This window comes from Lipomyces japonicus, assembly GCF_038497905.1.
Source record: "Lipomyces japonicus strain CBS 7319 unplaced genomic scaffold V1514scaffold_17, whole genome shotgun sequence".
NCBI lineage: Eukaryota > Fungi > Ascomycota > Lipomycetes > Lipomycetales > Lipomycetaceae > Lipomyces > Lipomyces japonicus.
In genome coordinates, this window is record NW_027117829.1 from 211,126 (window position 1) to 235,062 (window position 23,937).

The following is a 23,937-nucleotide window of genomic DNA, read 5'->3' on the forward strand; positions in this document are numbered from 1 at the left end:
TTATTTCCATCTTACGGCCTAGAAGTTGATGTAACTATTCCTTGTGCCAACAGAACAGCATGCATTCAAAAAAAATTTGATTGATAAAAAAATTAAGTTTGAGTTTGAAATTTTACATAAGCATCCAAATCTGGTTAGCGTATGTTTGTGCTCAATTACGTTTTTATTTTTCCCACCAAATAACTATATGCGTTGTGTTTTGTGGCATAACTACATATGGTGTCGTGGTTGGACGTGTAATAATACATGTGTATTGTCCGGGTAACATAAACAACAGCACTTTCGCGTTACTTTGGGAAACAAAATGCCAATCAATAATAATATTTCAAATTCGGTTTTGTTTTATGGGATAAAGAAATTGAATTTGTTTGGTTTTGAATTTATACGGTAAAAATATTATGGAACGTCTGCCAGGTTCGGCCGCCGGGCTCTCTCGTCGCCCATCCTTGCAACCACCTTCCGTCCCGTCTCCTTCACCAGCACGAAACAGGTCTTCACGCCTTTCTTATACTCATGCGAATGCTCTAAAATCACCAACTCCGGCGGGCTCTATACCACGACCTGCATCTTCTAGAGGGTTTATTGATTCTGCTTCCGAATTTTCCATAGGAGATTTAGTCTATATTCCAAGTGGTCGACGGGGAGTAATTTTATACATTGGACCCATAGCTGGAAAAGTGGGTGATTATGCGGGCATTAATCTTTTGGGTGAAGATTCAGCTTATGGCAAAAATGATGGAACAGTTGGTGGGTATGTTTGAACGTGGTAAATGCACCTTGCGCGTGGCCTCAGCTGACGTGTTTTAAAACAGGGTCAAATATTTCCAACCTTCATATCCAACATCAGGCGTGTTTGTTTTGTTAAACAGATTATCTCTTAATCCTGTAGTTCCGTCTTCTAACAATGAACGGTCTTCGTCAGTGTTGGAAATAAGAGCATCTTCTCGCGCCTCATCCAGACTTGCAGATCGATCAGCGTCACCGGCTCCATCACACACCAATACTTCATTGCAAACTCCAAACCGACGCGCATCCATGGCAAATTTGGCATCTGGCCGCATATCTCGGTCCGCCATACGACCACCTGCTTTTACACCTGCTAGTCACTCCAAGGCAACATCTAATCAACCTCGCACATCACGGAAGAGCATTCTGGCGCAGCCGGTTAACTTTTCTGATGATGACGAAGGCATGATGGGGGTCGATAGTTTGCATGAAGAGATAGTAAGACTTAAGCGTGAACTAGAATCTACATCAAACAGTTTACTACAGAAAGAGGCGGATCTCGCAAATCAGAGCTCGGTGCTGCGTGATCTTGAAAATACGCTTTCCGAATTTCAAACTTTATCAGATGCGAATGCAATAAATTCAAATGAAGATGATCAACCGCCAACTCAACAGGAGCTTGATTTGCGAACCATACTTCAGGATAAGGAGATAAAGATAAACGAATTACATGCCGAGCTTGAATCAAAACGTCAAGAGTTTAGAGAAACCATAGAGACGTTAGAACAGGCTTCCTTGGCCACGACTCAAGTTTACGAATCAAGAATTTCAGAATTGGAACAATCAATAACCGAACAATCCTCACAGCAGCCGTCAGAATTTGATGACAGCCTGATAAATTTAGAGACCATCATTACAGAGTTAGAAGCAAGCCTGGAGCAAGCACGAACAACAGAAGACAACTTTCGGCAAGAATTGTTGAAAGCTAAGGCTGATAATGCAAGTCAGAATGAACTTATTGAGAACCTGCAGAACGAAATATCCAAGTTACGCGTACAAGGAGACGCGGTGCATGTCAACACAGTATCGACTTCGGACAATGACTTGGAAGCTGAGCGCAAGAGACGAGAAACTGCTGAATTGGAACTTCATAACCTTGAAAAACTTGTTGAATCCCGAGCGTTCAAGGAAGAAGAACTTGAAAAGGAGCTAGCCGCAGTTCGAAATCAACTTTCGTCGGCGCAAGATGTACTTCAGAATGAAAGGAGTGCATACGAAAGAGAGATTGTACAGCTTAAGAGCCAACAAAATGGCTCGGCAAAGTTAGGGCATGAAACCGAGAATAATTATTCATTGACTAGCAAATCTGGATTCTCTGAATTGATAACGACTAATCTGCGATGTCAAATATGTAATGAAGAAGGTTTGCACAACTTACTCTGTCACTGAGGGTTTTACCGTAGTTAACAATGAGATTTTTAGGACACGACATTATAGATTGTAAAGCTGGAGGCTATGGTTCTGCGAACGGGACGACTTCTTTTCCAGTACCATCCCGACCTTCGCCTACAAAGCCAGTTACCGGCCGAAAGTTATGGTGTGCACTGTGCGAGAAGGACGGGCATTCTAGTATGGACTGTCCTGACGGTGGACTATGACAGAGTTATAATTTAGATCTCAATATATGATTATATTTTCTTCCAATAGTTATTCAAAATATTTATACACTGTAACAACTACGTTTTTTAAAGTTTAGCGAAGGTTTGTGCGGCGCGGCAGTCGAATTAAAAAAGTCTTTAAAATTTGTCACTTGTGCAGTTTATATTGATTGTTTGAATTATCATTAAATTGGTACGATTTTTTTAAAAAAAAATGCCCGTTAAATTGGTTCATGTTTTGGACTTGGAAAGTGGTAATTTAAGATCACTTTCTAATGCCTTGAATAAGCTGGGCTATGAGGTGCAATGGATCAAGCAACCCAGTGATGGTTTAGACGACGCTCAGGTAATTTGAAAATAAAAAAAAAAGGAGGCGATTGAACATGATATTAATATAAACATAGACACTAATTTTTCCTGGCGTGGGTAATTTTGGTCATTTTGTTTCTGAACTCCATGCCCGAGGGTTCGTGGAGCCGTTAAAAAAGTACATTGCGTCAGGTCGCCGGATTATGGGCATTTGCGTGGGCCTGCAAACTTTCTTTGCCGGATCGTCTGAATCTCCTGGAGTGAAAGGGTTGGGATTGATTCCAGCTAGCTTGCAAAAATTTGATACAACTAAGAAATCAGTACCTCATATTGGATGGAACAGTGCCGCAGCCGTCACGAAAGATACTGAAGGCTTGTACGGTTTGCGCGAGAATAGCAAATATTATTATATTCATTCTTATCGTGCAGATATCGATATTCCACTTGAGCATGGTTGGACGGTTGCCGTATGTGATTACAAGGGAGAGAAGTTCGTGGGCGCGTTGCAGAAAGCAAACGTGTTTGCGACACAGTTCCATCCGGAAAAGAGTGGCGTTGCTGGCTTGAGAGTTCTTAAGGAGTTTTTGGAAGGACAAAGGTTATCATTTTCATCATCATCATTACAAATTCAAAGTTTGAAATCAAATCTTGGGCTTACGAAACGAGTTATCGCTTGTTTGGACGTTCGGGCAAATGATGACGGCGATCTGGTAGTTACCAAGGGTGATCAATACGACGTTCGGGAGAAAAGCACTACTACCAGTACTACTGCCAATGATGCTGGTGGAAAAGTTCGCAATTTGGGCAAACCAGTTGAACTGGCAGAGCGATATTACTTGGAAGGTGCAGACGAGGTTACGTTTTTAAACATCACGTCGTTTAAAAATTGCCCATTGGCAGACACGCCAATGTTGGAAATTTTACGGAAAACAAGTGAGACCGTGTTTGTTCCATTAACAATCGGTGGTGGCATTCGTGACATTGTTGACCCAGACGGGACCAAGATTAGTGCACTCGATGTTGCTTCAACATATTTCGCTTCAGGTGCAGACAAAGTGTCAATCGGAAGTGATGCTGTTATCGCAGCAGAATTTTTTTACCAAAACGGTCAGACCTTAACTGGGACAACTGCTATGGAGACTATTTCAAGGGCATATGGTGCACAAGCAGTGGTGGTTTCGGTCGACCCCAAGCGAGTGTATGTCAAGTCACCTTCAGATACTACTCACCATGTTATTCCAACATCTCAACTGGGACCTAATGGAGAAGAGTATGCATGGTATCAATGTACGATCAAGGGAGGCCGCGAGACTCGAGATCTTGACGTTCGTCAATTAGTGATTGCGGTGGAAAAAATGGGCGCTGGTGAAATCTTGTTAAATTGTATCGACAAGGACGGCACGAATTCAGGATTTGATTTGGAACTTATTCAAGATGTTAAAGATGCCATTAGTATACCTGTTATTGCATCATCAGGTGCGGGCAAGCCGGAACATTTTTTGCAAGTTTTTGAGCAAACCACGACGGATGCCGCATTGGGAGCAGGCATGTTTCATCGTGGAGAGTACAAGGTTGGTGACGTGAAGGACTATTTGAGTCAACATGGCCTTTTGGTTAGAAATGAGGTAGAAAATAATGTATAAAAAATTTTTGTTGTATTAATTGTAAATGGTTAAATTATATTGAATTCTGAATTTTTCGTATAAGCATCACGCAGACTTGCGATTAAGCCCTGAAGTATTCAAGCTACGCGGTGGTTGTCAGGTTTTGGTAATTTAGTTTGTGCAAGTAGGCAAAACTCTTGAAGTTCAACAGATTTGTCCTATATTCGATCATTGATTTTTTATTTTGTATTGAAAAGATTAGTGGTGCGATTAGTATTCTTTCAGACTTACAAAGCCGAGCGGTGAGGGAGACAAAAAGAGGCCTGAAGCATTTCGTTATATGAATCCGCTGCAGGGTTTAAACATAACATGAATGGCACATCTTTATCGCGTTCATCACCTCAACCTATTGTTAATAAAAGGACAAGCAGCTCATTGAGTGTTACGTTGATGGCTAACAGTAACGGCGGTAATGTTAGCACGAATCATTCTGCCGCCCCGGCTCCGTCAACCACCACCACCACCAGCAATACGCCGGTAAAACCGCAACGGCCAGCCAGAAGGATAGAAATCGAGCCATTGATGAATGGTTTAAAAAGGGCATTGGATGATAAATGGAGTCATTATCGTGATGTTATTACTGCTTTTTTAACCGGCCGGCTGTCGAGGATCGAATTGGAGAGCGAGTTATCACAGCTGTTAGATAGAAGCATGGTAAGGATGCATAATCAATTCTTGCTGGCAAGTGTTGCCAATTCGTTACGTGATCCTCCGCCTTCGATGAATGGTCTTGTTGCTTGGAGAAAGGCAAAAGAAATACCGGTTAGAGTGAACAAGCATGGGGTTGATCCACTTGTGGCCAAGTTGAAGGGTGAGATCATGGGCTTAACGCCTCGGGAAAGAAGACGAATTAAGGCAATAACTAGGGTATGTCAATTATGATTTTTTTTAATTTTTATTTATTTATTTTTTTTTTTTTTTCATGTGAATGCTAAAACTTCGTTCTAGGATGCTGGCAAAAAAGGACCTGTTCCTTCAACTATTGTGCTTACGCGGCAAGCCAAGTTGCCATTAATACCGAACTCGAAGGACAATAAGGATAAAATAAAATCAAGTATTAACCATAACAACATTGCTCAAGAAATACAACAAGGATATCAAACTCCGCTTTCAACTGAGTCATATGAATTACCAGATAATGAGAGCTTAAGAACAAGAATATTGGGGATCGCACACGAGCATGGATTGGTTGATGGAATAGCAAATGATGTACCAGACATTATTCTGGCGGGTTTGGAATATCATCTGCGTGATTTTTTGCAACAAATTCTTGATCGCGTTCGGCCGAGGGCTCATAAACGAATGACCAACGCACCAATATTGTCGGTAAACGGATCGTCAATTATTGATGACGCCATACAATCATCAGTAAATAACAATAACAATAATAATATCAATATTAATAGAATTTTTCCCAAAAGAAGGAAAGCATATGAAGAGGACAACGTCATTACTGCTGAAGATATGGCGTTGGCATTAGAATTGGCGCCACATAGTATTGTCGAACCTAGCGGTCCAGTATATCGATTGCTAGATGTCATGTTGCAAGACGAGATTGATGATTTGCAACCTAATGTGGATGAGGCCAAGCGAATTAAGGTGAATCTCTAGTTACAGGTTTGTAAATATAATTACTGTGCTATTCTAGAATGGTCTGGGCGTGAAGGATGGGGCATTTTTTTATGTTTTGTATTGTATAGTAATAATGACTGGTAATATATTATGTATTTTTATAATTGATTTGACAGGTTTATTTTTTTTCCTCGTTTGTTTCTAATAAAATGTTCTCGCCATCATCATTATTAATGTGCAGATCAGCGAGCTAGTGGTGGCAACCAGAACGGATAACCGCCGTTCTTGATTCTAAAGATGTATAACAAAACACTAAATAATACGAGAATAACAGTGACCCAAAGTGTCACGGCAGCTGTTTGTCGCGCTGGATTCGAAATCCGGGGTACTTTGATTGCCACAGAAATCGTGGCAAACGATAAAAAAGCGTAAAGCACGGCGATGGCTTGCGTTTCAAATCCGTATTGCATCATAAATCCAGGAGCAATATATTGCACGCCGCCACGGTTATTGCCTGCAACGTACGGCGTGTGCCTGATGTTATTGAACATGTGGCCGGAGATAAACATTAAAATGCCCACCAGTGACAAGCCGGCCCAGGCGGTTCGAGATTGGAGAACAGGTTTAACATATGGGTAAATAAACCTGATGCTTGATAAAATACCAATCACGGTAGCTATTGGAGTCATAAATTTGGTGTAATCGGTTGGAACATTGATCTTGATCTCCACGCCGGGGACGTGAGTCTGAATGAATCGAATTAACGCTTGCGGATGGTTTGGCCTTTATTTAAAAAAAAAAAAAATTTAAAAATTGAAAATCACGTTAAATATATCTTTAATAACTTACGAAGCAAGAATCTCATAGTTGAATGGTTTGTCTGGACCAGCGTTCTCGCCAACAGTAGGTGGGTAAACCCAAACGTTAGGGGCAGTTTTCAATTGCAGCTATAAACAAATTAGTATTTTTTTAAAAAAAAAACGTGCTCTCTAAATGTCAGATGTTACTTTTTGAAAAGTTTGTTTGCCGTCTTTAAAGTCAAGTACTGCGAAAAACAATTTGTCGCTATCGGCATGTTCATGATGCCACGAATGCACGACAAGATTAAAATCTGGCGCGAATTCACGACACAATTGGCACCCCATCTGTGGAGATTCTGCGGTTAAAAGTACCGCTAATCCATAATCTCTGGGAGCATTCACTACTTGATCAAAATTCTTGTCCGTCAATCGGATCAAGCCAGGCCTAGCGTTGGAGGTTCGCAATAATGATTTTAGGTATTGCGCATCATGACCGCTTCGTTGATTATGAGACGATTTGCTGGCACCGGAACAAATTTGAAAAATGGCAAATAGTGCAATGCACATAAATGAGAGAAATTGAAACGACCTCATTTTTGTCAGAAATGGATCTATTCGTTTAAACGAAGCAATAATTCCAGTTATATTCTAGTGGACGCTTGACAGACACGTAATATTATACCACCGCGATGCGACAAATGCCTTGACATTTGCGCAGGGAGAGAGATTCAATCATCATATAAACTACGAAAAAAAAATATATTATTGAATTACTATATAAGTATTGAATATCTATAACCAAGTAGAATAATAGTAGACAACAAACAATAATGTATTGAAATTGAAATTGAAAAAAAAAAAAAAAAAAGTGCCGTGAGACAAGTCTACTGTTGCTGTGCCGAATGTACCTGCTGGTTTAATGAAACTTTTATCCGTTCGATAATGAAATCAATATCCGGTCGGTCTTTCGGTTCCACTGTTAAACACGACTTAATAATGTCTTTGGTGAATTGCGAATATTTTGGATAATCAGGAAACTTATATTGACCGTTAATAATAGCAAGGCTTAAGCTGGCGCCGCTTTCGGTAGTTTGCAACTCGAAAGGTGATGCAGAATAAAGTAATGCAAAGAAAGTACACCCTAAGCTCCAAATGTCAACGCCTTCGTCAATCGTGGTGTTTGTTTTAACGTCGAAAAGTTCTGGTGCTCGGTATGGCATGGTGCAAACTTCGGCTGCCACGTCTTGAAGTTCTAGAGCTTGATGCCGTGAAGTGATTGATATTCTGGCTTTCGTGCAACTACCAAGGTCCATTAATACTGGCAACTCGGTTTGAGATATCATAATGTTTGCCGGCTTAATGTCACGGTGAGCATAGGCGACTATTTGATTTGAAGAAGATGGTGATGATGACAAGGGCAAGGTTGAACTGTCGTTAATAGTATTATGAATCAATGGTAATTCTGCTTCACTATCAAAGACTACGTCTTGGTTTGGATTTTGAAGCCGTGACTGATAATCTTGATTGGCTCTGTGCTTGTGCATGACTCGAACGCCGTTGGCAATCTCGAGAAATAATTCAAGTGCCTCCTTTTCGTCGTAATGTGTTTGCTTTATTAGATTTAGGTTGATGACGTCTTGTAAATTACCTTTCTAAAAAAAAAAAAAAAAAATCAATAAACGTTTCAAGTGTACTAAATTGGGAAAACGTACTCGAAAGTAAGGTAATAAAATGTAAACAGTCTTTGATCCGTCTCGTTCCTGAACCACGTTCGAATCCTAAGTATATCAAAACAAGTTAAAAAAAAAAATAAAAAACTTTTGATATAAAAAAGTTTTTTTATACAATTAGATTAATAATATGCTCGTCATTAAATATTTTATAGCTTTCAATTTCTTTCATTGCGTTTTGCAAGCTCTCGGCTCCGAATGAGCATCGGATCTTTTTTAAAGCAAAAAGTTCGCCATTTTGAGCTTCTACAAGGTAAACGTATGAAAATCCTCCCTAAACGTGACGTGTTAAACTAATTTTAGCTATTATAAATCAATTGTACCTCTCCGAGAAGTCGCAGGATTCTGTAACTTCTATTATTGATGTATAGAGTATTAGATGCAAAACAGCCGACACAAGATGATAGTGAGTACGCAATATCGGCAACAATACGAGATAATGACATGATTTACTCCGTCAACAATATGTTATTTGAGTTCAGTGAATTAAGTAAGAATATCTGACTTGTTTGCGGGTCATGCGTATGATATTGGAGATTTGATGATGTCGTGCCGCAGCAGTTAAAACATGTGTAAACTTTAAATGTAATTTGATGCTTTTACGATAGTTAGAATAATTCATACGAATGAATAATTTACAAAATTGCAACAGGCACAATTGTAATTAATAATTTCATTTTTTTTTAAACCAAATTACAGATCCTTTTTTCTACCCAATGCCTTATCGGCTTCCCATACTCCTCTATCAATGGCAGCAGCGACGGCAAGGACGCCGCCAACAACGGCACATGCGCCAATTAAAAATGATGCAAAAGTTTTCAATCTTTCCTCGTGATTGATTACTTTCATGGGAGAAATATCATATGAGAAAAAAACTCCCGGGATGCCACCTCTTGCGTGCATGGTATTGGGATGATCCTCATCACGGCCGCCAATGATTGCTCGTTCATGGGTCGTGACCGAGTACTGGTTCGTATCCAAGGATGATCCTGATAGTTTTTCAAACCTAGTGGAAACTACTTTAATAAAATACATGTAGTTAAAATTCCGTTCAGTTGTAGTTCTGAAAACATCATCCAGTGGGTTTTTAATTGATGGATGGGGTTGTCCAAAAGAAAGATGATGAATGCGATGAGAAAAAGTATGCACGACGTCTGCGGTTTCATAAACATTAAGATCATGAACATGCATGCTTGGAGTAGTGTGAGACTTGCCAGGTGCAAAATGGAAGTTGCCAACCACCTTGTTGACCGACAATGACCCGGCCACGTTGCAACCTTCGTTTTCGACTTCCTTGAGCCGCTGAGGATAGTTTTCACGTTCGCATTGCTCCATGCCATGACCATCACCAAAAGCCCAACCGACGGCTTGATAAGCTTCTCTAACCTGTTCGCAAGTATTGCAGCACTTCGTACCTTCTTGCTCTTTCGGGATGGCGCCGTAGCAAGGACCACAGTAATCTTTATCAACATGAATAAGCTTGTCAGTTGCAGAATTAAGCATGAGAGAATCGGTTGAAATCATTGCCCCATCGGGAGAAAGTCTAGTCTCGACAATACCATGAACCACGTCAGACTGGTGTTCTCCAGACACGTCCATGACGTCGAGCGTAAGGATTTCGCACGGCACGGTGGGGAAGGTGATGTTTAAATTTATGACCATGCGTTCGCCTGCAATATTTCACGTTCAGCCTCACGATGGTTTTTTTTTTTTAAAATTATCAAAAATAGGTTTACCTCTTGTTTTGTCGACGATGAGTTCAGGTCGGTTAACGACTCTTCTATAATCGATCCATTCTGAAATGATGAGGAGTATAATGACAATGGTGGAGACAATTGTCACGATTCCACCCGAAGTGGTGCGCACGCGGGCATCTTCAACCGTCTTTGTAAAGGCGTCAAACGTGGTTAGACGCCTGCGTGAAGCCATTGCGAACTTGGACAGGACTTTCTCAACAGGCAAAGCTGATTGAAGGTGTTCACGTCGTGCGCAGAAGATTAATTAAAATGTTCCAATTATATATTGTTTATTATGGCAACTGATAAACGGAAAAAGTGTCGCGAGAAGCTAGCAAACAGGCTAGGTGGTACCGCTACCAAAAGAATGAGGTAAAAGTGTACGTGTCGAAAATAATCAAGCATTTTTTCCTCCAATTACAGTACCAATACCACATGCTTAATTGTGCAATATGTTTTCTTGCTAAAAAAAATTATTGTGTTTTAAACTTGGCATTCATTTTACGTTTTTTTTGTTTGTTTCTACGGCTAAAAATTATACATACATTGGCTCATACAGGGATAGCGAATATAACTAACTACGCCAAAAGCAATGCTTACACCACAATTACCTAATGAGACAGCCGCACGGGACCGAGTGAGTCCTTCTTATGTAGAAATAGACCTAACCCGACGCCCTAACCTGGTATTAAAGTTTGGCTCTGGGGAAGATGAGGTAAAATTTTCTGTCAGCGAGGGAATGAGCAAAAATAGAGCGAAAAGTCTTATTTGGGTTAAATGTAGAAAAAATAAAAGCCAATTTACAATCACAATAGTTTCAAGACGATGTGCACACGAATGCTTGAAGGTGCATATTTAAAATTCATTATATAAGCAAGCAGATTTTATTGGACGCGATGAGCTCGGCTTATATGGCCACAGGGCACTGCCACAATTAAATGGCTTGTCTGCAGTAAGGGTCATCTCATCACTGTGGCCAAACAACCCAGGAATGCGTGGCGGTGCAGCAATGCCGGTGGCTTCTAGTTTTCGAGCCCTAACCCTCTCAGTGAAACAACTCTTCTCTTTCAACTTTGCGTACGTTCTCTCGGGGCTTATCCTTCGAGTCTTTGTTTGAACCGTTCTTCCCGACCTCATCGCCATCATCTTATGCCGACAGCCCATAAAGGCCACAATAGTTGGAAGGATTGTACATTCTAATTTCCATCTGATTGTTGGGCTTTCAGTTGCTGAAAAGAGCAAGCAAAAAAAAAAAATTAAAATCTCTATAATAATTTGAACTACTTTGGTTGCTTCGTCCGCTCGCTTCTAGGTTTGCATTCTCTATCGGCCCCCCTTTTAACCTCTCCGTTTGGCCTTTTTATTTTTATTTTTATTTTTTTTTGCAGTCAAGACAATTAAACACTTCTACATCTGTTTTTTTTTTGTTTTTAAATTTCTGTTTTGCGGTTTTGAGATGGCTTCGCCGGTAAACCAGCAGCAGAACCAAGGGTTGCGTCTGCCTCCGCCTCATAGGTTGCTTTCAGATGTTCATCAGTATCAACATCAACCACATCAACCACATCAACCACATCAAGCACAACAACCGCAACCACAACAACCACAACCGCAACAACTGCGACAGCAACAACAGCAACTTCATCAGCCATCTTTCCATGCAATTCCTCCTATACAATCTCCTGCCTCAGCTCAAGATGGCAGTCGCAAACTTCCGCCATTACATGCTCCATTGATTTACTCTTCAGTACCGCCGTCTGCGCCTGTAGTCCCTGCTAACGTCGCGGTTGTACCAGGGCAAGCAATGACTTCTATGGGCCCTTCTTCATCATCAACTTCAGTTGCTTATCATCATCCATTGCCACAAGGACCTACATCGCAATTATTACCGTCAATTATTGGACAACAAGATGTTGGCTCGAATACGTTTGTATCAAACGATAGTGCTTTTGGTCATCGTCGCGCGAGATCTACGTCCATGGTTTCGTTAAATGGTTCCCCTTCTGTCGAGTCTCCATATCCTACTATATCTCCAGTAGTCGACCCTGCATTTTCTGCAGTACCTTATCCCCAAGAAAATAATTCGGTTAAACGAAGACCTACACGAATGTATGTCATGTTACGTTAATATAATTTTTTTCCCCAAGCTAATTTGTTTCGCATAGGCGCACCGCGTCAACAGGCTCAAATGGCTCAGTGGCATCATCAGCGTCGTTGTCATCCACTACACCTGAGTTAGATGCTCTTGGTCGAAAAAAACCAAAAGTTCCAAGAAATCCAACATCTTGGGATCCTCATGATGATTTACTTCTTCGACATTTAAAAGAACAGCAAAAGCTCGGCTGGAAAGATATTGCATCTCATTGTATGGTCAAATTTTTTAAAACAAGTAGTGACTTTATTTTAACAGTTTGTTGTATAGTTACAAATCGAACGCCGAATGCTTGTCAATTTAGATGGCGCAGGTTGATGTCTGGTTCATTACGTGGCGGTCCAATTTCATCTCCTGATGGATCCTCGTCATCCACTAGTGGTACGTGGACTAATGAATCGTCAACTCCGGTTAATTGGGATCATCAGCAACAATATCAGAAACAACAATCACAGCAACAACAACAGCAGCAGCAATATCATCTATATCAAGTACGACAACGGGCAAATTCTCCACCATTAATACCCGCTACAACTACTAGGCCGTTGCTACCACCACCTGAGCTCGAAGTGGCCAATTTCAATCCAATTTCTTCTGAAAATATTCAAGCTGCTGCCATTCAACAACATCAAGAGCAGCAACAACAACACATTCAACAAAATCAACAATTTGGGTTTTCTCATCTTCTTCCTCATGCCAAAATTTCATCACCACCGCAGCAAATAATAAGTTTTCAAACCCAGTCTGGTTCAAGCGAATCGTCTGCTTCTAGTACGCCAGCGTTGCCATCATCCCTGTCATTAAATGACAGACCTAATGGCGTCGTGTATGCTGATAAGACCAACATAAATATAAATCAAACGAGCAGTAAAGCTTGGACTCAAGAAGAAGATGATTTGATTAATCGCAAAGATCTTCGCATGGAAGAATTATCTGTATTGCTTCCAAACCGGACCGAGAATGAAATTGAAGGTCGTGTTGTTGCTTTAAAAGGCGAGAATTACGTTTTTGCTTAGACAACATTGGAAATTAAGTTGCCGATTTTATTGTACGGTGGTTGAATTTTATTTCCATCTTTTTTTTTTTTTTTTTTTTTTGTATATTTAATACCCGGAAAGAACTTTCCCTCATGATTGTGGACATGATTTAAATGGTATTGGCGTGACTTTATATATATACTATATTCAATTTGGCCTGATTTTTTTCAAGAAATTGAAACTTGCAGAGTTGCATGGACAAAAAAAAAAGTTTTGATTTAATAAAAAAGACTATGAATTTTGCACTATTATTAATTTTTTTTTCTTCATCTTTCATATTTTTTGTTTTTTGATCAAAATATTATACGTTTGTATCATTTTATTAGATTTGCTATTGGGTTTTGATTAAAAAATTTATTTTATTTTATTTTTTTTTCTTTTAAATTTTTTTTTGTTTATATGGCGGGTAGATGTTGATTGATTATGATTAGTTTTATGCAATTGGTTTTTATTCCTTATTTTATCGTATTTGTATATCGTATAACAGGGAAGTATAAGATTGTTGTTCTACTAATTGTATAAAATTTTTTGTGTAAACATTAATTTTGTATCTTCGGGTAAGGGGATATAGGTGCAACCCTACTCGTATGTTCTTACATAATGCGGCTGATCATGGTCGTTGTATTTTTGGAAATCGCAGTTACTTGATGCAGGGATATTCTTTTCTCCGACTTTGAGTCAGAACAACCTCCGAAGTAGACAGACCCAATCAAGGTCATTACTGGGTTAGACCAGCTGTAAGTAAAATGATTCAGAAAAAAACAGGGAGTCCATCTACCGTCTAAATAAGAGCTACACTTTGAACTAACGTATTTATTATAGGAGAGCTGTCCACGGATACGCGGATCTTGGCAAGTAAGGAAGTTTCTACAATCAGGAATAGTCAATTCAATTGATTTAACAACTTGAAATCGTTCCAAAATGTAACTGGCGCTTCCATAATGCGTCGGATTTTAGTTGGCTACCAAAACGCGCTTTGATTGGCGACGGCGTCCCCTTGATGCGTCAATCAGCACTTTCTCTCTGCTTAATTTATTTTACCAACATGACTTTACTGCCTAATCATTGCTTAAAATCTATTTAACTCTTAATAATTTTGAATAGAAAAACTGCGATAATGTCTTCTCGAGAAATGCCCAGACGCGTCGTGAGCCGACCAAACTACGAGGCTCTAAATGACGATTGGAAGATGTAGAGCCTGTGGATTCTTTTGTCACCTCTACCCGAGCGTAATATGGTGTGCACAATTTTCAAAGTCTCCGGTAGAATTTAAAGCCCCCTAAAAACTGTGCTTCCATAATTTTTCTTTTTTAGTTTGAAACTGAGTCACATTTGATAAAATTATTAAAATTCATCATTTTCACCTTTAATGTGCTAAAATTTGTTCGATTGATTAGGTTATGAGGTGAAAACCTATCAGGGACAGCTACCTTGTTGCAACACATCATGACATCTGGTTGAACAAAAAGTGGCTCGTCTCAGTCGAAACAAGCGCATATGAAATTTAGCAGATAGGAATACGCCACAGATTGCAGTTTCTCAGAATCTGCTGCTGTTCGGTGATGATGGGATGGTTGTGATTCCAAGCATAAAGCATGAGCACTTACCCCTATGCAGCATTACGCAAAGTATCATTAGCCTGCAGCAGTGCTACGCATCAATTTGCGTCGCTTAAAATTCCTAGCCCAAGAAGTAAGGACTAGTGTCGAGTCTCCCGACTTAACCTGTAAGCTGTGTACCTTGCGGATGTAAGTTCGCACGACGCCAGTTTGTGCACTGAATTTCTAGTTTGTCTAATTGTAACGATATGTATGCTTGCCATAAATAAAAATGGTGGCCATAGAAATCTATGCTTTGAACAATCTTTCAATGTCAATTGAAGTAACAAAGTTAATATACAGTTGAAGGTTGTGATTTGTTCTAATATCAAAGTTATCGTAAAGAGTCACTCAACATGCAAGCTTGCAAATACCCAACTTTCATGTCCTAGATTCCTTTATCAAACATGAAATTTTTTATATTTAATTCAGATTCTGCTTGAGAATTATCGAAATTTAAGTTTTCCCGGGCCAAAGCAAAGTCTAATTTTTCGTTGTTCACGTGATTCAACAAAACTGTTTGAGTTGTTTGCTACTTCCAGCAACAAAATGGCATGGTTTTTGTATTTAAAACAAGAGAGGAAAGGCAAATCAAAAAGAAAAAAAAAACAAAAAAATTAATCGGTAAATAAATTCATGACGATATCTGGCGAAGGACCGTTTTCAGTGCCGGGGATATATAAGGGTAAGAAAGGGTCAATAACCGTATCATCACAACGGAGAGTTATCGAATGGATTCCCAGCGTGCCGCCTGGCACGGATGCCAGTAGTGAAACAATTTTAATTAAGTTGGATGTGATTGCAGGTGAGTGTTTGGAACATGATATATTGTGATTTTTTTTTTTTAAATGGCTAATCGCAAAAGGATTGCAAGCATCACCACCGACAAATAGTAAGGCAAGGTTGAGGATTGTCACTCATGGCAAGGAACAGTTTGTGTTTGAATTAGCAACCAGGCCGAATCTTGAAGCATTAAAATCAGTTTTATCTTTATTGGCTGGATCATCATCATCATCATCATCATCACAACCAGCACCGTCGCCAGCACCATCGTCGTTATTAACAGGATTGACTTCAAGTACCGGCGTGGTTTCATCAGCCACGATCTCGTCGACATTAAATCAAAAACCATCGAGTTTTCCGTTAACTAATGGCATGACTGATGCAGAATTATTAGCTAATATTGAATTGCAACAAAGTTTGTTAAAATCAAATCAAGAATTAAAACAACAATTTTTGGAAACCGTGGTGGCCCAAAAATTGCCGGGCCCGGAATTTTGGAGTTCAAGAATTCCGTTATTGAGAATGCATTCGTTAGTGAAAATACAACAACGAGGACCGTATAACGTGTTGGCATCGATTAAGCCTGTCAGTACGGGGCAAGCCGAATCTGGTTCGTCACAAGCACAGGTTAAGGTGTCGTTATCGCAGGAAAAGATCAGGGATATTTTTCAACAATATCCAGTCGTTAGGAAAGCATATAACGACAACGTGCCGCCGTTAACTGAAGCGGTATTTTGGTCTCGATTTTTCTTAAGCAAGCTTTGCAGAAAATTACGAGGCGAACGAAACGCGGTTACTGACGCGCCAGATTCGGTAATGGATAAATATTTAGAACTTGATGAAGATGGCATGACCGTGGAAGAAAGAGAAGCGATAGAGAATGAGCATGCGACGAAAGTGATGCGGTTTGTGGATGTGGAAGGTAATGAGGAAGATGATAGTCAACGAGCGGGGAATCGGCCTGATATCACGATGAGGCCGATGGCTCAGAAGGACACGTTGTCGATAATTAGGACAATGAATAAATTGAGTCAAAAAATGGTCGATGGCGTGCAAGGCGAAGTCAATGCGGACATGAACGCAAATGGGGATGGGCAAGAGGAATTAAAGGCACATGAACTACAACTTAATGATTTGGAACCCAAGTCCAAGTTGAGCGGTATAGTTCTTGATTTGCACAAGCAAGGACGAGGTGAATCGTATGGCATGAATGATAACGATGCAGTGTTGGGAAAAGAAAAAACGATTGAAATCACGACGACTGCGATAGACCAAACACCGTCGGAAATAGTTAGTGCCATGGTGCGAGACGCGGTGCCATCTGGGACGGTGCAAGAATTGCTACAACAAGCCGCTATCGTGAATCCGTCAGAAATATCAACATTGCCAGTGCGGCAAGCACAAGCACAAATCGTGCGTCTTGTTGGTTCGCAACGTGACGTGACTGGAGAATGGGAGCTGCCCTCGACGGACGCGAACACGATCCGGGATATGAAATTATCGCATACAACCGCAATCGAATTTTTAAATCATTTTTGGACTACTTTTTTATCAGGCGACGCGTCAAGAGCTTCAAGCTCGTTACCGTTACTGGTATCATCGGTGGAGAATTCCAAAACTCGATTGCTGGCAGTAGTTGAGCGGCATATGGATTTACTGAAGCAACAGCAGCAGCAGCAGTATGATGTTGAGAAGGAACGGGCAAGGATTAAAGGGTACGTGAGTGTTAGCTTAAATGCATTAGAGCGATCTGCCGCGACGTATTATGAATTGCTCCGACAACAGCAGCAAGAAATAGACAGTGGTACTGGTACGCCTTGGTAATAGGTTATATGTTGTATGCTATAGTTAATGCTGTAAATTGTATCACACTATATACAAAACGACCATTTTGGTATTATATGTAACTATGCAATACCGAATACAATTGACGAAACATGACGTCATATTGTCGTTAACTAGTTCAGTTAATTAACTAGTTAACTTACTTAACACATGGATTTGATAGTTATTACATAACAATTACATATTTCAATGTTGATGATTAAAAATTTCAGATGCAGCAATGAATACAGCCGGTTTCAGCCGAGCTGTAGTTCATGAAAAAGTTGGGTTAGTGTATTTTACTTTGTGGCAAAGCTCATGTGAGCGCATTGAATGCGCCGTGCAATAAACCTAATAATCATAGACCTTTTAATATATGGAAAGATATAGGTTTCATGTTGGAGTTTATTTTTGCGCTTATATTGATTGCATTGGAGGATATATTGTATGATTGCTGATCCGCTGATGTCCTGGCCTGTTGCGCCATTTGTACGATCAATTGGTTGTCAAGCGGTGCATCTTTTTTTTTTTTTTTTTTTTTTTTTAATTTCCATCAACATGCATGTTTTCTTGATGCAGTGGGGTGCATGTATGCTATATTATATTGTATTATTACTATGCAAAAATGAATAGAAAGATGGATGATGTGTGGTTAATGATATTATGGTTGGCGCAGCGCCATTGATTGATTTTGGATTTTGATTTTGGATTTTGATTTTGGATTCGCTAACAGGCACATGATAATGATGATACTATGTTATATGTAGTTATGGGGCTGTTTTAGTGTGTCCCTATTTGGATGACCAAATTAACTCCCATTTATTTATGGTGGGCCCAGCCGAGCAATCCGAAAACGGCCGATTGTTCAAAAATAGCACATGTATGCAAATAGTACGTAAATAGGTCATGCATGCTAGTTAACTGTACTATACTATACTATACTATACTATATTTAATATATATATATATATATATATATATATAGATACGTTAATTATCTTGTTGAAACTTGATTAATGGCAATTATCCTAACTAAGAAGACTGTACCGTCGTGTGTCATCATTGCCCTTGTTTTCTATCTACTCCAGTTCTATGCAAAACCGTATAGTTTATATTTAGAAGCGCAACGGCGGAAATCCCTTTGGCGGCAAACCTTAACGTAAACGTTACAGGAATGACACAATAAGTCGTGCCTGGCACGGTTGCCGTAGCGACCGGCTCAACAACTTTGAGATATATAACGAGCCTGGTTTCCCTTAAACCGTCCATACGTATTTATCTGCAACCGCAAGACATGAGGTTCTTCACCACGCTCGCTTCTATTGCTTCGCTCGCTACTGCTGCGCTTGCTGCTTCCACTGTCAAGCTTACCGCAAAGTCTGACAGTTCCGAGGTTAATGGCAAGGGTCTTTACTACATTCATGAAGGTGCCGCCATTAACTACGTTTTCTTGGGAGACGGCGCTGCCGACTTGGTTTATTACTCCGAGAATGGCACTTTCTATGCTCCCGACTCTCAATATCCGTTTGCACTCGGCATCGTTGGTTCCATCGTGCAAGTAGGCGTGGCCGGAACCACCGAATTTACAATTTCTTCGGGTAAATTGGCTGTCAATGGCTCGACCGCTGGCTTCTATGCCGCAAAGAACACTAATGACCCTTACGACTACTCCGCGTCTGCTTATGAGGTTCTTTACTACTCCGACAAGTCTGCAGCACCGTCGGATGCGATTGCTATCACTGTGGTTGTTAGCGAAGACGCTGCAGTTTCTTCGTCTGTTGTCGCTTCTGCAACTTTGACTGCCGCTTCTTCCACTTCCGCTTCCTCCTCTGCTTCCTCCTCTGCTTCCACTGTCGTTAAGCTTGAGGCCAAGTCTTCGGATTCATCAGTTGATGGCAAAAGTCTGTCCTCGATTCATGAAGGTGCCGGATTCAACTACGTTTTCCTTGGTCAGAATGGCGAACCATTTGTGTTTTACCCTGGCAATGGTAGCTTGATTGCCGCTGATATCGACTTTGAGTTCCCTTACGCTGTTGGCATCCAGGACAACATTGTTACTGTCGGCATCCTTGGGCCCACTGCTTTTACAATCACTGATGGAACTCTTGCTGTCAATGGATCTTCCTCTGGCTTCTACGCTGCCAAGAACACTAACGATCCTTACAGCTACTCCAAGGAGTCATTCCAGGTTTTGTACTACGCCGATAAGTCTGATGCCCCATCTGGTGCCGTTGCCATCACTATTGTCGTCGCTGAAGGTAACAGTAACACCACCACGTCAGCTGTTACCTCATCTGCTATTCCTACTTCCACCCCGGCTTACAAGAACTCGACTTCGATCGTGACTGTTACCAAGACTAACTCCACCGTCAGTGCTACGGCTTCAAAGCCCGCTGAGTTCACTGGTGCCGCTGCTGTCAACAAGGTCTCTGGCGTTCTTGCCATCGGTGCCGCCGTCTTTGCTCTTTTGGCGTAAATTTTCTAGCGTATTTTAATTATAATGTATAATAATGTTTTTTAGACAATATATTTTTCTAATATCACATTTATAAATATACGTATAACTAGTTTAGTAGTCAACTAGTTGGTTAACTAGTTGTGAGTAAACATTTTGTAAAATTGTGAGGGTTACGTACCGAAAGCACCGAAACCCTTACTTGTTTGAGGCACGAAACCCTGGCTTAACGATACACCACCACTAAAAAAATTTCTCTCTCTTCTTTAACTCCATTTGATTGACCCGAAAGCAATATTAAACATATTCAAAGATGACGACAAACCCATCAACAAGACCACAAGAGATCAATGAGACTTTATCATCATTAGAACGGTTTAATCTGGAAAAGATTACCATTTTTCAAGATTACGTGGTTTCGCAATGTGCAACCGGAACTTACGATCTTCTCGCCAACCTAGCATTGTTGAAGATGTATGTACATTTTTCAATTTGATAAAGACAACTCGTGAAAGTGTATTTTATATGATGAGAGTTTTTTTTTTTGCATGTATTATGTAGACGGAACGGATTGAATCCCCGGCCGTCTGTGACAGCCTTTTATTAGCTCTAGCTGATTTTTTGCACTTTTGCCAGATTTTTCAAATTTTTTTTTTTTTCCGTTTAACTAACATTGTCTTAGGTATCAGTTTAATGCAGAGCAAGCAAAGGAAGATACGATTGTAAACATTCTTAGCAAAGCACTGACTGCTTTCCCAGAACCCGATTTCACTCTTTCACTCCATCTGTTAAATCCTTCTGTGTTGCAAAATTATCCACCCAGTGGTGTGGCCAAGCCACAACCTCCTAAATCTAAGGGTGAAGACAGTTTAACTTTGGCAGTTCATAGGTTAACTTACCTTAACATTTTGTTAGAATCAGCGTCGTTCTCATTATTTTGGAGCACGTTGCAATCAGATGATGATGAGTATGCTGACTTGGTTGCTGATGTGAAATCGTTTGACGATGAGATCCGCAAGGGCATCACCCGAGCACTTGCTTTGGCAGTGAGATCCATCAAGATTGACATCGCACAGTCATGGTGGAACTTTACTTCAAGAGAGCAAGTTGAGAAATGGGTTCAGGCTGAACTTCCAGGATGGCAAGTCAACGGAGATGATGTTGTCAAGGTTGAAACTGATGATGATGATGATGTTACCCAAGAATCCGTTGCTGCTGGCAAGTCTGATAATTCTTCCGGAAGGGTTAAGTTTGAACAATTATCGCGCTTAATAAAGCGGGTGTATGAAAACGAGGCTGCCGTGATTCTCGCGTAGATAAATTTTTATAGTTGTATATTTTTGTCACTGCCTTGTCTTCAATATTTTTGTGGTGGTTTACGGAGTTTGCATTTGGAAATTTTTTTTATCATTTTATTGTTTTGTAATTTTATTTAAATGATGCTTTATTAGTTTGTTTATGCCATTAATCCAGTGTCCACCATTCTCCTTTCGTGACAACCAATTTAGCCACCTGAGTTATTATGCCGCCAGTGATCATTGTAACGCTAGCAAAAACAGCCGCGCCCCAATACTTGCCATTATTTGCACTCACGATTGCACCGCCAATCGGAGCACCGGACAAGCTTGCGAACGATTGAACCGCCGACACGGCACCTAGTCTCGATCCGATTTCACTAATGGGTGAAATTTCGGCCACGATTGGTTGCCATACGGTCACGGTGATGCCGGACGTAAAACCGAAAAATGCGGCATACAAAATTATGGGAACGTGACCCGTGGCCGGGATCCATAACGCCAAGGTTAAAATTGCACAGGAGAAAGCGCCAAAAATGTAAATGTTAAACCTGCCTAATCTGTCAGCCAAAAAGCCGGGCAGCACGCGGCCGAATATGGAAGCAGCGTTTTGGATCGATGTTAGGTAAGACGCTAACGAAGCAGAAAATCCGTTTGATACAGCGTGACGAGGGATAAACGATATAGGAATGAACACGCCCCAGTATACAAAAAAGATGCCAACTGTAGATATCCAAAATGCATGTTCCTTAAATGGTAACACGTATGAATGATAAAACATCAATGGTTGTCGGCCCTTTGGTGGAATGCGAGGTTGCACGCAAATGCAAGCAATGATTGAAAAAACTAGCAGCACAAACCCGACTGTACGGACACCCCATCCAAATCCTGCCTTGTCTTGCACGTTTCGAAAAATAATTGGAATAATTACTCCGCCAAGAGACGAAAACGAATTACAAATGCCGAGAGCGGTGGCCCGCTTGGTAACAAACCAGGAAGATATGGCACTGATGCATGGATTGAATACCATGGCAGCGCCCAGACTCGTTAAAATTCCCTGGGCAAGAATAAATTGATAATATTTTTCACATATTGAAGTGAGCATGATGCCCAAGATCATGAGCACAGTGCCGGGATACATCAATGGCTTGGCTCCATAAATATCGTACAATCGACCGACAATGATGCCTCCAAACACGATCAAGCATGTTTGCAATGATGTGATCCAAGATATTTGAGACGGTGAATAGTCTCGTAATTGATGTGAAGCATAATACTCGTTAAACACGCCTGGTTGTTCAATTTACGTTAGCTAAATAGCCATGGCCCGTTGTAGATTGTGGTCCCTACCAATCACGTTAACGTAACCGAACGAACAAAACGTTCCACAGCCACCTCCAAATACAGTCAACCAGGCTAATGGATCAAATTAGCATGACGACACTTATTTTAACATTGTACATGCATAACACCTTTATATCCTGAATCTAAAGGAGGCGCAAAAGTGTCGTCTGAATGCTCGCCAGTACCGACATATTTTTGCCTCTTTTCATTTTCGCTAGAATCCTTAATTTCATTTGATGGTAATTGTGACATGCTATATGCCGAGCCATTATTGCTGATCGTTCTGTTCAGTTCGTTAATGTCTTGACTTTGCGATATTGGCAAAATCGTCATTTCTTTTCTTTTCTTTTTTTTTTGTTTTTTTTGTTTTTTTTGTTTTTTTTCGGGAATTCACCCAGAACTGTGCCATTCAACTTGATTACGGCTTGTAAATAAAACTTATTGAGATGATGAAAGGTGCAATATGTATGATTAATTTGTAACCTTTTAAAGTTTTTTAAGTTGGCACCGTGTTTGATCAGTTTGACTATAAATTGAAGTGAAATAAATATGACTGATGCAATATTATAATAAATGACTTGAAACGAATCGAAAACAAAATAAAAAACAACTAATTTCAAGAATGCTTTTTGTTGGTTTTCACAAAATGTTAACTTCGCCATTACTTCACGAGTGGCTCATACAAAAAAAAAAAATGTTTGATAGGTTACAGACATTGGTGAAAAAGAAATTTTTTTTTTGAATGATTTGGAGTTTTTTTTATTCCTGTAACGAGGTGCTGTGCGGAAAAGATGCACTGAAATCAGATGAGTTGTTATCCATACTCTGGCACAGGCAGAAGAGTCATACTTGGATAGGCCTGGCCCCGACCAAGACGGCAGAAAATTGCACGGGCGAATTCCTGGAAGATAGATGTGTCCATGATGTGTATGTGCTTTTGCGGTATTGCTCAAGATCAGGAGGCCGTTCAACAATGCTTGAGCATAAAAGTTTTATATGTAGCTCAAGAAAGAGCCAAATGAACCAAGATATTTTCTGGTGTATCAGAGAAATTACAAGGGAGAAGTCGCCGAATAAGCGAAGCCAGAGGGAATTATGAGAGATTTTAGTTCTTGAAGTCAGAGGCTACGTCGACCCTGGTAATCTTGGTTTATGGTGCAAAGCTTATGAGATTTGTGGATAGGGGGTATTTCATTTTAGCCTCATTCTTGGTAACTGTACAGTAGTCCTGTACCAGTCAGCAGTGTTCTATAATTG

At 40.3% G+C, this 23,937-nt stretch overlaps 11 protein-coding genes across 11 annotated transcripts; 7 read left to right on the top strand and 4 right to left on the bottom strand.

Annotated features, from left to right (window-relative positions):
- The first annotated feature begins 285 nt into the window (after nucleotides 1–285).
- V1514DRAFT_330348 (uncharacterized protein) lies at nucleotides 286–2,556 on the top strand. The gene is made up of 3 exons (XM_066927483.1): nucleotides 286–751; nucleotides 813–2,149; nucleotides 2,209–2,556. Exons 1-3 carry the CDS (start codon nucleotides 399–401, stop codon nucleotides 2,382–2,384), a joined length of 1,866 nt encoding a protein of 621 aa, XP_066783658.1. The 5' UTR covers nucleotides 286–398; the 3' UTR covers nucleotides 2,385–2,556.
- Nucleotides 2,557–2,559: 3 nt separating this feature from the next.
- V1514DRAFT_293374 (uncharacterized protein) lies at nucleotides 2,560–4,390 on the top strand. Its single transcript, XM_066925368.1, has 2 exons — nucleotides 2,560–2,730; nucleotides 2,789–4,390. Exons 1-2 carry the CDS (start codon nucleotides 2,599–2,601, stop codon nucleotides 4,334–4,336), a joined length of 1,680 nt encoding a protein of 559 aa, XP_066783659.1. The 5' UTR covers nucleotides 2,560–2,598; the 3' UTR covers nucleotides 4,337–4,390.
- A 62-nt stretch (nucleotides 4,391–4,452) lies between these two features.
- Nucleotides 4,453–6,105, top strand: V1514DRAFT_367542 (transcriptional regulator of RNA polII, SAGA, subunit-domain-containing protein). The gene is made up of 2 exons (XM_066929870.1): nucleotides 4,453–5,224; nucleotides 5,306–6,105. Exons 1-2 carry the CDS (start codon nucleotides 4,667–4,669, stop codon nucleotides 5,966–5,968), a joined length of 1,221 nt encoding a protein of 406 aa, XP_066783660.1. The 5' UTR covers nucleotides 4,453–4,666; the 3' UTR covers nucleotides 5,969–6,105.
- On the bottom strand, nucleotides 6,060–7,381 carry V1514DRAFT_330353 (uncharacterized protein). Its single transcript, XM_066927484.1, has 3 exons — nucleotides 6,937–7,381; nucleotides 6,779–6,876; nucleotides 6,060–6,712 (listed from the first exon to the last, which is right to left on the bottom strand). Exons 1-3 carry the CDS (start codon nucleotides 7,321–7,323, stop codon nucleotides 6,172–6,174), a joined length of 1,026 nt encoding a protein of 341 aa, XP_066783661.1. The 5' UTR covers nucleotides 7,324–7,381; the 3' UTR covers nucleotides 6,060–6,171.
- A 93-nt stretch (nucleotides 7,382–7,474) lies between these two features.
- Nucleotides 7,475–8,982, bottom strand: V1514DRAFT_330356 (kinase-like domain-containing protein). The gene is made up of 4 exons (XM_066927485.1): nucleotides 8,783–8,982; nucleotides 8,575–8,733; nucleotides 8,442–8,507; nucleotides 7,475–8,381 (listed from the first exon to the last, which is right to left on the bottom strand). Exons 1-4 carry the CDS (start codon nucleotides 8,903–8,905, stop codon nucleotides 7,614–7,616), a joined length of 1,116 nt encoding a protein of 371 aa, XP_066783662.1. The 5' UTR covers nucleotides 8,906–8,982; the 3' UTR covers nucleotides 7,475–7,613.
- Nucleotides 8,983–9,082: 100 nt separating this feature from the next.
- On the bottom strand, nucleotides 9,083–10,484 carry V1514DRAFT_293387 (endoplasmic reticulum vesicle transporter-domain-containing protein). The gene is made up of 2 exons (XM_066925369.1): nucleotides 10,196–10,484; nucleotides 9,083–10,129 (listed from the first exon to the last, which is right to left on the bottom strand). The coding sequence occupies exons 1-2, from the start codon at nucleotides 10,386–10,388 to the stop codon at nucleotides 9,153–9,155; spliced, it is 1,170 nt and encodes a 389-aa protein (XP_066783663.1). The 5' UTR covers nucleotides 10,389–10,484; the 3' UTR covers nucleotides 9,083–9,152.
- An 815-nt stretch (nucleotides 10,485–11,299) lies between these two features.
- Nucleotides 11,300–13,787, top strand: V1514DRAFT_330360 (uncharacterized protein). The gene is made up of 3 exons (XM_066927486.1): nucleotides 11,300–12,301; nucleotides 12,358–12,557; nucleotides 12,615–13,787. The coding sequence occupies exons 1-3, from the start codon at nucleotides 11,652–11,654 to the stop codon at nucleotides 13,358–13,360; spliced, it is 1,596 nt and encodes a 531-aa protein (XP_066783664.1). The 5' UTR covers nucleotides 11,300–11,651; the 3' UTR covers nucleotides 13,361–13,787.
- Nucleotides 13,788–15,535: 1,748 nt separating this feature from the next.
- Nucleotides 15,536–18,005, top strand: V1514DRAFT_352085 (uncharacterized protein). The gene is made up of 2 exons (XM_066929479.1): nucleotides 15,536–15,784; nucleotides 15,845–18,005. Exons 1-2 carry the CDS (start codon nucleotides 15,616–15,618, stop codon nucleotides 17,584–17,586), a joined length of 1,911 nt encoding a protein of 636 aa, XP_066783665.1. The 5' UTR covers nucleotides 15,536–15,615; the 3' UTR covers nucleotides 17,587–18,005.
- An 803-nt stretch (nucleotides 18,006–18,808) lies between these two features.
- Nucleotides 18,809–20,139, top strand: V1514DRAFT_330363 (uncharacterized protein). The gene has a single exon (XM_066927487.1). It carries the CDS (start codon nucleotides 18,881–18,883, stop codon nucleotides 20,060–20,062), a length of 1,182 nt encoding a protein of 393 aa, XP_066783666.1. The 5' UTR covers nucleotides 18,809–18,880; the 3' UTR covers nucleotides 20,063–20,139.
- Nucleotides 20,140–20,320: 181 nt separating this feature from the next.
- Nucleotides 20,321–21,509, top strand: V1514DRAFT_330364 (armadillo-type protein). Its single transcript, XM_066927488.1, has 2 exons — nucleotides 20,321–20,515; nucleotides 20,724–21,509. Exons 1-2 carry the CDS (start codon nucleotides 20,355–20,357, stop codon nucleotides 21,355–21,357), a joined length of 795 nt encoding a protein of 264 aa, XP_066783667.1. The 5' UTR covers nucleotides 20,321–20,354; the 3' UTR covers nucleotides 21,358–21,509.
- On the bottom strand, nucleotides 21,506–22,949 carry V1514DRAFT_347385 (major facilitator superfamily domain-containing protein; the record flags this gene model as incomplete). Its single annotated transcript, XM_066929296.1, has 2 exons — nucleotides 21,506–22,587; nucleotides 22,931–22,949. 2 exons carry the CDS (start codon nucleotides 22,947–22,949, stop codon nucleotides 21,506–21,508), a joined length of 1,101 nt encoding a protein of 366 aa, XP_066783668.1.
- Between the last annotated feature and the right edge of the window lie 988 nt (nucleotides 22,950–23,937).